Source organism: Solenopsis invicta, chromosome 12 (genome assembly GCF_016802725.1).
Source record: "Solenopsis invicta isolate M01_SB chromosome 12, UNIL_Sinv_3.0, whole genome shotgun sequence".
NCBI lineage: Eukaryota > Metazoa > Arthropoda > Insecta > Hymenoptera > Formicidae > Solenopsis > Solenopsis invicta.
The window spans coordinates 10,788,463-10,798,749 of NC_052675.1; the positions used below are offsets into that span (position 1 = coordinate 10,788,463).

Below are 10,287 nucleotides of genomic sequence, written 5' to 3' on the forward strand. Positions count from 1 at the left end.
TTATATTAGTACACAGAAAAATATTTATTGTGTAGAATAATTCTCTACAACCTTATATAATAAAACATAATCGTTAACATTTATTACTTACTTTTAATTGCATGGGATGTATCTCGTACGGTACATTACTCAAATGTACATTGTTCATAGTTAATCCCAATTGCTGAGATTGACTTTGTTGAGGTACACCAAGCTTAGTCATAGAATACTTCCATTTTTCTTGATTCTGTAAAATAAATCATTTTGATTGTTTAACTCACTACATTATCATTGCATTAATCATAATGTAATGATATCATAATGGTCATTTTTATTTATTACACATAGAAAAATGCAATATATAAATCACTAATCAAATCATTATTATATATATATATATATATATATAATGGTCTTAAAATTTTCTTTAAATAAAATAAAACAGATATCTATTAGAAGTGCTGAATAGTTAGTGCTAAAACAATTATCTGTCAAGCAAAAGATTTAGATTCAATTCCTAGACTTGTCACTTCGTATAATAGGATCAAGCTTCTATGACTTATAGATTTTGGTTATCAGAGTGGAATTCCCAAACGTGCAATCTCGGATACATAATCTTGAGAATCTTAAAATTTTCTAGGTTGTATATTTGGAGTGATTCAAATTTGGAAAATTTGATTTTGATAGAAATAAAGTCTGCGTAACAAATTTTTTAAACCTAAGATGATAATTTATAAATCATGATGCTGCATCATGATTTATAATCATTGTTCCTTAGAGGACAGAAACCTCCAAACAACAACATTAAATAATTTAAAAAACAAGCTCTTCCAAAACAAAGATTGAACAAAGAATTCACAACCCCTTTCTTATATAATGAAAATCACAATAAAACCATAAATATTAGTTTGGAATTTTTGAGTCATTCAAAATTCATAGAGTGAAATAAATACATGTTTAGATTTTAAAGCTGTAGTAAAAAGTATATATAGCTCAATATACAGATCATCTAAAGATCCTTCACTCCTTTACGAATGCAAAAACAAGACATTTTTTACAAATTTTTTTTAAACTGTAAAACAGGTTAATTTTACATTTTACAAGTTTACTCTATGTATCTTCAACAATATATAAATAACTGTTAAAAAATGTTAATTTAAAAAATAAAGTAATAAAAAAACCGTTTCTAAAATATCTTTGGTATTTTGCATACTATGACAAAGAATGATTTGAAACAAAAACTTCAAGTTGCATTTTAATTAAAAACAAAATAAACCTTGTACTGAATTGTACTGAAAAATTATAAATTGATCAAATGGTATTGGTTTAAAATTAACATTACATATTTTTGTTAAAAAATCAACATTTATCCCAACAAAAATATTTTTAATAATTTGAAAATTTTTAGTTTTATTTTTTATACAAAAATAAATGCCAAAGTAGAAGTCAATATCAGTCCAATAGTTCTTGAAATATCGTAAATTTTGAAGATGCAAACATTTGAAATTCTAAGTATGAACATTTTATACATAACTATATTTTTCACATTGCTGAAAATACATACAATAAATGTACAAAATTTGAAATCAATCCGTCATATAGTTTTTATAAAAAAAATTCCAATAGTCTTATAAAAATAGTGTTGTTTATATATAAAAAAATTTTCCTTAATCAATTAATGTGTACTTTGTTATACATACATTATCAACAATAACATCATCTGCCAATGCCCAAGCTCTAGGAGCTTGCTTTGCTTGAAAAGTCGAAGATTGGGTGTTGAATTCTGGCTCCGTAGGTCGTTGAAACACATAACCAACCATAGCATCGTCTTGAGTTCTACTCACTCCCATCTGATGTGTCTGACCAGGTTGAATTCGCATGGTATCGCCACCAGCCATAACTTGCCCACACTGTTCTGTATCCTAATAATAGCATACATAACAATGATTAGAAACATCATGGCATATTTGTAAAACATGAATCACTTAAAACTATGATTACACTTTTCCATGCAGTTTTTATAACCTAAACAATAATGTTAATCTGCGATTGTTCCAGCAAAACTTGCTTTTGTTTATACATATAATTGTTCAAGTTTTAATATCCAATGTGTTGTATTAAAATTCAATAAAATTAAAATTAAAAACATATTAAACGTTACTGCAATTTAATTGTCTTTATATAATTGTACTTTTTATTTAATCAAATTTAGTTCATTAAAACTTAATTTGTTAATAAAGCTTCTCTATTTTTCAATCCCTTACAACTTGAGAGCTATTAATAGCTAAACATATACTGAAACAAACGCAGTTTTTTTTTTTCAATTTTGCCTCTAGCATTTCTAGCTTGGACATGATATTAGGTACATCGTTTTCACAGTCACTTCGTACAATCCACTCGGCACATTTCTCTCGCTTTGTGCACAGAAATCCGAAGTAACCATCTCGTCGAGACACTTTAACACTCATGCTGACATTTGCAAACGCTCGTATTCTCGGCACGACTACCCGTCGAGGTTATGGCGACCGATCTCGTGCGCCGCAATTGTCACAATCACGATTCGCGATCGGCGCATTTCCCGCGATCGAGGGAAGCCGATCGCGAACGGCAAAAAGGAGAGAGAGAAAAAACATGGGGAAGAGAGAAAAGAAGCGGACGTGCGTATGTACCGTGGGTATGTGGCCGTTGGCGGAGGTGTGATGCAGCTGCATGGAGGATGCCGGTTCGCCCCCGGCGCCTCCGCTGCTCGCGCCGAGCCACTTCATGTCCTCGTGTTGTCAGGCCGCGCCGCTGTCTCCGGGCACGGCGAATACGGTGTGGCCAAACGTCCTGGGGATGCACCCTCGGCCTCGTGAGGGTTAGCTCTCGTATGAAGAGAGCCGGCGGCGTCTGGCGAAATGCCGTGGATGATGTCGCTCGCTACGGCCGTTGAGCGAACATGTTCTGTAGGCGCGCGCGCAATTGTTAACGGCGGCACATCCTCACCAACCGTTTTCCGATCGACGACGACGACGAAGAGGTGGAGGACGAAGACAGCGAAGACAATGACGAATGCGAAGGCGGCAACGACGACGACGACGGCAGCGACGACGACGGCGACGGCGATGAGGCGGCTGCGGTCGAAATTGCCGTTGCGGTTGCGACAGCGGCGACGACAGCGGCGGCGGCGGCGACGATGACGGCGACGGTGATGAGCGGCACGCCGATATTAACCCGGGACAGGCCGAAGAAGCGTATTTACCGAGCTGCGAGCGAAAACCAGACAGTTACAGCAATGGCAGCTGCGTGCAGCTCCGGCGCGCTGCTGCCGGATTTTTGACAACACTGTGTGCGCCTGGTGTGCGCCGGATACGGAGTGAGAGAGAAAGAGAAAGAGAGAGACAGACGAGGGAAAGAGACGGATAGAGGGAGAAAAAGAGACAGGACACAAAGGAAACCGTCGTGAACGGCGGCGGGCGCGCACGATGACCGCGGGATCGCTCGTTCGTCCGAGCGAGATCCTTGGCTGAAGCGAGAAACACGATACGAGAACGGATCTGACGCACGCACGAACTGACCGACCGATCGAGTAACCGACCGACGGCACCACGACGAATACGCTCGCGTAAAGGCCGAAGGAAGGAAGGAAAGATAAAACAAGCGAGAATTGCATGCGAGAAAGGAGAGAGGGAGCGGGAGAAAGGGAGGCAGATCGAGGGACAGGGAAATGGACGGAACAAGCGAGCGAGCGAGAGGAAAATGGGGGATGGATAAAGAGGGGAGGGTGGGGGACAGAGGAGATACAAAAAATTCGGAAGACTCAAAGTTCGACCTCCGGGTCCGGCTCCGATGGAATTCGCGAATCTCGATGAACGTTTACCTCGCTCTCGGCGGACGCCTCTTGACGACGAGGATCAACCGTCTCTCTCTCTCTCTTTCCTTCTCTTTTCGTCGTCTGTGCCACCCTCTTTCCCTCTCTCTTTTCCTCCTATCTCGAAGTTGCACTCACGTTGCACTCTCCGTCTCGCGGCTCTCTCGCCTACTTCCTCACACGGTCATTTCGTTAAAACTAGGGCTTAAAATACACTATTCACAGGTACTATGTACAGCCACGCGAGCCACAGACACACGTCGTGCGTCCACCGGCGTACGCGTGTTTCGCGCGCAAGGATGCTGCGTGCGCGATTTTCGTGGTGGGAGGTGACGGCGCGGAGCAGCTCGAAGAGGGGGTGGGAGAAGAAGGACGGAAGGCTATGTGTCATGCCGTCTCGCTTTAGCCTCGTAATAGCGTGCTCGTACCGCGTCTTGTACGCGATTTATGCTCCCCCCTTCCCTCTCCCCCCACCTCCAGCTCGCCAATCCATCAACTCACCGTGTTTCGTGTAACGAGGAATCTTTCGAATCTTTTCTTACGCGTTCGGGATTCTCTCGCTTCGGTTTATCTCAATTAAACATCTCGCTTTTTGCGCGTCGACGTATCGCATCACGCTCGGCGAGATAAATCGTATAAAGTCGCGTCGTGCTCGGCTTCGCCAATCCCCCGTGGCCGCGATGAAAATTCAATTTTCATGCTGGAACGCGACAGAGGCGGACGGACCGTCTGGCGCCACCTGTCGTCGAGCGTCCGCAACAGTCCGCAACGTCGACTGACGAGGGCGGAAATGAGGGGGGTGGAGGAAGGGGAAATGGCCTCGCGCGCGCGCGAAACTTTTGAACATTGATCTTGCGGCGTCGATTACGAGTAATCGAATAATCTAGATATAAAGCGGGCTTTTGACCCTGCGCACAATAAAGCAATATTGAAATTTTAGAATCAATTTTCTCAATGAATATTAAACGTAACACCTACAGTGGATACGAATAAGACAAAAGCCGTGAATGTCATACGATATAATTATTTATAGTATTTATTGAGGAAATTAATTCTAAAATTTTAATTCTTATTCCTAATATCTACTATATACACTAATATACAATCATTTGAAAAGCTCAATAGTTTAACTCTACAAAATTATTGTACGTAAATTTGATTGCTGGGATGATGCATAGAAAATATGCACTTTTCGTCATTTGACATGTGGATAGAAAAATTAGATTGGGAACGAATTGCAGTCATAAATTTTGTACTAAACAGAATCGATTTTTTTTTTATCAAAACTTCGCTTATCAAGTAATAACATATAGATCCAACAACACAGATATGAAATACACGAATTGTTACGTAACATATTCGTAAATATATATGTTTTGCATCTATAACAGTTGTATTTGGTGTTTGCTGGAACTCCACTATTACGTTAAGTAAGTTTTTTTTGCTATTTGACACACAGATGGCATAAGATTAGATTAAAAATGATAAATAATGCAGCCAGAAATTTCGCAGCGCGAGCAATTCCGTCGAGTTAATCAAGTTAACTGTAGTTTCGATAAAAGTCACCCTAGTATTAAACGCGCGACGATCAGCCCTCCCTAACCCGACTTCCATCCTCGCTCTCGAGTGCGAGAGTTGCGCGAGATGGGTGGACATCGAGTGAAGAACAAGTGGCACAGCGGCCGGGACCGGGACGTCTCTATTCGAGCGTTCGCGATCACGCAACAGTAGTAGACAGATGATAGATAATCGTCGTATCGTCTGTCGTAAGTCAGCGAGGCGCGCGGCGATCGGCCGACACGTAAACGCGAAAAAGTGGTTGGACTGGATCGCACGAGGAGACCGGAGGTTGAAACCGGTAATTGATATCCCGCTCGCGATCCGCGAACTCGAATGACTCGGTTCGTCGGCGCTCGACACGATCGGCGTGAGATCGTTTCTCTCACGTACCCCGCGCCATCGACGATCGTAGTGGTCTCGGCTTCCTTAACCCTTCCGATCTCGCACGCGTACCCGATCCCCCGCAACGGTACGTTACTTGATATTCTCGTAACCGATTTATCATCCCACCGCGTTCGCGTTATTCGCACGCGTGCCTGCCATGCCGACACGAGGAGATCGAACGGCGACGTAGAGGTTGGAACAATCGAAACGATCGTATATAGCGTGATATAGCGGAAGTAATTAACGCCGCTCCGCTCAGTTGACTTGTTGGCATTTCGAGATACGAGCTTACGTTTGTGCTCCGATTTTCCTGCCCTACGACGATGATCGGCAGTAACAGTTTTAGCGAGAGATGCGAGATTACGTCGCGATCGAAAACCCTGAAACGTTCAAAAAATCGTTTCTCCATATCGTTATACCGGATAATGCTCGTACAATCGTTTACGTTCATAAGCTCTTTATGTTTGTGATTGATTCAATAAGTTGCATATATGTGTCATTTGAGAATACTGAAGTTGCTTATAGTATACGCAATAGTATTGTGTGTGTGAGAGAGAGAGAGAGTGTGTGTGTGTGTGTGTATGTGTGGTGAAAAAGTTAAACATCTTTCTTGTGCACAAGTCTAATATTATTTGTTGCATTTGCAGATTTCGTAATGTGACACATCACAACAAGTAGCAATCTGTTAAAAATGGCAGCAATTTGTTCTGGACGACCTGGCTGGTTAGGAAAGCTAGGAATAGCATTGCTGGCCACTTGGTTTTTAGTCCTGATTATAACAATTGTTCATATATTTAAGTCCAACTCATTGTCGAGCCGTGATGCTGACACTGCCAACAAAGAGAACACGCAACGCCTAGCACAAATGGTTAATGACTTTGAAATTCTAAAGAAGCAGAATGATGCTTTGAAGAACTTTATATTAGGGTATGTTTGTATGTAATATATTGCATATATATATATATATATATATATATATGATAAGAAAACAGAACAATTTAGCAATTTGATAAATTCAAAATTTAAGGCATGGAGCACTAAGATCTTTTTATTTGGATAGATTATATGATTTTCAGAGAAGGGGCGAAATCTATACAAGGGGACCATTTAGGCTCCATACAAGACAAGCTCGAGAAAGCATCGGTCTATTATGACCTAATAGATCATCAAGATGGATCTAAACATGGGGTTCCTTCCTCAGAATATGAAGAATTGCGACGGCGATTGAGGAACGACATTCAGGAGATGTGGTAAGTATAATAACTGATCAAAATTGAAAAAAATTATGTTTAATATGTTACATGAAAGATTACGTGCTTAGTTTTATGCTACAGGTACTATGTTAGTGCTGAGTTGAATAAATTCAAGAAGCACATTGATGAATTTACATATGATCAAAGAGAGAAGGAGATACAGGATGTGATGAAAAATGCATGGGAGCATAAGAAATCACTTATAATAAATATTGACAAATTAAAGAAAGCAGATGGTTATAATGAATGGCGGGAAAAGGAAGCAAAAGATTTATCTGATCTTGTTCAGCAAAGATTTAGGTAACACTTATTGTTATATAATACAATGTATTGAAGTATTTAGAAACTAAGCTATTTTAGTCTTATTATAATTTAATATAGCTATCTTGTATTTATTTTTAAGATATTTACAAAATCCTCCAGATTGTAACAAGGCAAAGAAGCTGATATGTAGTTTAAATAAAGGTTGTGGTTTTGGCTGTCAGGTAAAAAAAATTAGATATAATTATGTAAGCCTTTAATAATCAGATAAATGAGTATGCATATTTTTTTGCATAGATTCATCACATCACATATTGCTTCTTAGTGGCTTATGGTACAGAAAGAACATTAATAATGAAATCCAAAGGGTGGAGGTATCACAAGGATGGCTGGGAATCTGTTTTTAAACCCCTCAGTGACAATTGTTTGTCTACAACTGGTACTTCGCATTCTAATTGGCCTGGAGATCCCTCTAAACAAGTGATATCTCTACCAATTGTAGATAACGTTTATCCTAAGCCGAGGTTTCAACCACCCAGCGTACCTGCGGACTTAGCGCCAAGATTAGAGAAAATTCACGGTCATCCTTTAGTTTGGTGGGTAGGGCAAGTGTTAAAATATTTAATGCGACCTCAGGATCATGTAAAGAGAACGCTGGAAAAGGCAAAAGAAAGACTTGGTTTTAAGAAACCTATTGTCGGTATTCATGTACGTAGAACCGACAAAGTAGGTACGGAGGCAGCTTATCATGATATAGATGAATATATGACTAAAGTGGAACAATATTTTGATGAATTTGAAACGAAACCGGACGTGAAGAGAGTCTTTTTAGCTAGCGACGATCCGAAAGTGATAACAACAGCTAGGAAACGTTATCCGAATTACGAGATTATAGGCGATCCAGAAATCGCTGAGACAGCATCCGTAGCAAAGCGATATTCGGATACCTCATTGCAGGGAATAATTATTGATATTCACCTTCTGTCGGAATGCGATTACTTGGTATGTACTTTTAGTTCTCAAGTATGTCGCGTCGCGTATGAATTAATGCAAACCTTTTACGCGGACGCGTATGACAGATTTACATCCCTCGATGATATATATTATTATGGGGGACAAAATCCACATCCCCATGTAGCAATTTTGGATCACAAACCAAGAAAAAACGGGGAATTGGAATTAAAAGCTGGAGATTTGATTGATGTCTTTGGTAATCATTGGGATGGTTATTCTAAGGGCTACAACACCAGAACTAGCATGACAGGATTATTCCCCAGTTTCAAAGTTAAAAATCCTGTTGATGCTGTCGATTTTCCCAAATATTCGAATATTTCTCCATTGGAAAATAAAGACGATTAAATCAGAGTGGTCGAACCAAGTCTAACAAAATGGAGTTTTGAGTAAATCGTTATTTCTTTGGAATTCTTAAGATAATAAAGATGATACGATGTATATATTTTGCTACTTGTAAACTACAATTTTAATGCTTGTAAATTGTCACAAATGTCCATGACTTGTCAAGTAAGGAATTCTATGATTTAATTTTAAAAGGTTTACAATGTTTGTTATAGAATAGTATAATAGAAACACCACTTTCCAAACATTTGAGATTCTTTTTTTATATAACTATAAATTGATACTATATGTAGATAGTATTTAAGGATAAGATAATAATTTGCGAATATATGTATAGAGCAAAGAGCAGTATTTGTAATATTTTAATATATTTTCATTGAAGTTACGAAATGTGATTGTTAATTTAATCAAAGAGATTTAATTAAAAGATATTGATATTATACTAAATTATTATATTTGAAAATATAATGATTCGAAATGTATAATATTTCGATATTCTTAATATTCTATCGGCAAACCAAATTTGTTCTATATGTACATAATATAGATGAAATAGACTGAAAAAAGTTTACTGCGTATCCCACGTTTGTGCCAATGCATCACACGAAACATGTTTACAAGCTGAAATTTAATGTCCCTAAAAAAGATGTAAAGATACAAATGTTTCTCATTTATTGCGCGTTCCATTATACTATGTACATACATAAATTCATGGAATTATTTCGAATGACTTGTTCAATGTTCATTATCACAACAATCAAATTGTATGATATGGGATGTTCCACAGAGCCTATGCTATCAGTATATTTTGATACAGTTTTAAATATAATTTTAAAAGAGTCTTAAAGACATGTTCATGTGCGTGTATGTGGTTGTATATTATATAAAATACAGTATTAAATTAGAAAAAATGATTTTATAGAATCTCTAAATGTTATTTTCCTAATATGCACTTTATTATGAATAAATATATGATCCCAATTGTGTTTTAAATTATGAATTAGAAAAAAATAAAAATTATAAAAATAATTTTAATAAACATAAATACTTGTATTTTGTAAAAACACGCACGGATTCACACACACGTGTCAATTAAGAAATTTGAGATTGTGTCATTAAAATATAGACTTTTGGAACATTCTGTATATTTTCCATACATGTACCACACTTAGGCAGTTCTAAAGCTTAATGTATTAAGCGATTTATATAAGATGTTATATATATATATATATATATATATCATTTTACATATGTATGAATATATATGTATATAAGGCATTCGTACGTGTAACATCGAGCTAGGCTTGAGGCCTATCTTCAACAGAAGAACTTTCCTTGTATGCATATTGTAATATATTTTATACGCAAAACGCAAAAAGAATTGTTACTATAAAATTTGAATTTGATTTTGACTAATAAATATTTAATTCACGAAATACATCTATATACTTACTTAATATTAAAACACAAAAATATGTGTCCTTATATAAACAAAAGTTTATATAAGGATATATAATTTTTACATAATCTTAAAAAATTTATATGCACATATTACATCCCAAAATGCTCATGATAAATTTTAATTACAATAATAGTATCGTGAGTTTTATAAAAAAGGTTAAAATATTTTTTTCTATTATATTG

The 10,287-nt window shown here is 37.5% G+C and overlaps 2 protein-coding genes across 15 annotated transcripts in view; one reads left to right on the top strand and one right to left on the bottom strand.

Annotated features, from left to right (window-relative positions):
* LOC105199367 (maternal protein pumilio) overlaps nt 1–4,482 on the bottom strand; it is a 94,597-nt gene extending 90,115 nt beyond the window's left edge. For 3 of the 11 annotated variants that reach the window (XM_026137471.2, XM_026137470.2, XM_026137467.2), the window contains exons 1-4: nt 3,839–4,138; nt 2,649–3,224; nt 1,680–1,901; nt 92–226 (exon numbers count right to left, since the gene is read on the bottom strand). In XM_026137471.2, the coding sequence (XP_025993256.1) occupies nt 92–226; nt 1,680–1,901; nt 2,649–2,744 (453 nt within the window). In that variant the 5' untranslated portion in view covers nt 2,745–3,224; nt 3,839–4,138. Of the gene's footprint in view, nt 1–91; nt 227–1,679; nt 1,902–2,648; nt 3,225–3,838; nt 4,139–4,330 lie in introns of those variants that run through there. The other 8 variants (XM_039455811.1, XM_026137472.2, XM_026137469.2 and 5 more) reach the window with 6 other exon arrangements.
* Nucleotides 4,483–5,160: 678 nt separating this feature from the next.
* On the top strand, nt 5,161–10,079 carry LOC105199368 (alpha-(1,6)-fucosyltransferase). 4 transcript variants are annotated; one of them, XM_026137464.2, is made up of 7 exons: nt 5,420–5,687; nt 6,421–6,700; nt 6,850–7,023; nt 7,108–7,326; nt 7,430–7,511; nt 7,585–8,289; nt 8,367–8,601. In XM_026137464.2, the coding sequence occupies exons 2-7, from the start codon at nt 6,465–6,467 to the stop codon at nt 8,382–8,384; spliced, it is 1,434 nt and encodes a 477-aa protein (XP_025993249.1). In that variant the 5' UTR covers nt 5,420–5,687; nt 6,421–6,464; the 3' UTR covers nt 8,385–8,601. The 4 variants fall into 4 exon arrangements, with proteins under 4 accessions (XP_011164742.2, XP_011164739.2, XP_025993249.1 ...); XM_011166440.3 differs by lacking the exon at nt 5,420–5,687 and adding an exon at nt 5,161–5,259 and having other exon boundaries at nt 7,585–10,079; XM_011166437.3 differs by having other exon boundaries at nt 5,418–5,687; nt 7,585–10,079.
* The last annotated feature ends 208 nt before the right edge of the window (nt 10,080–10,287 follow it).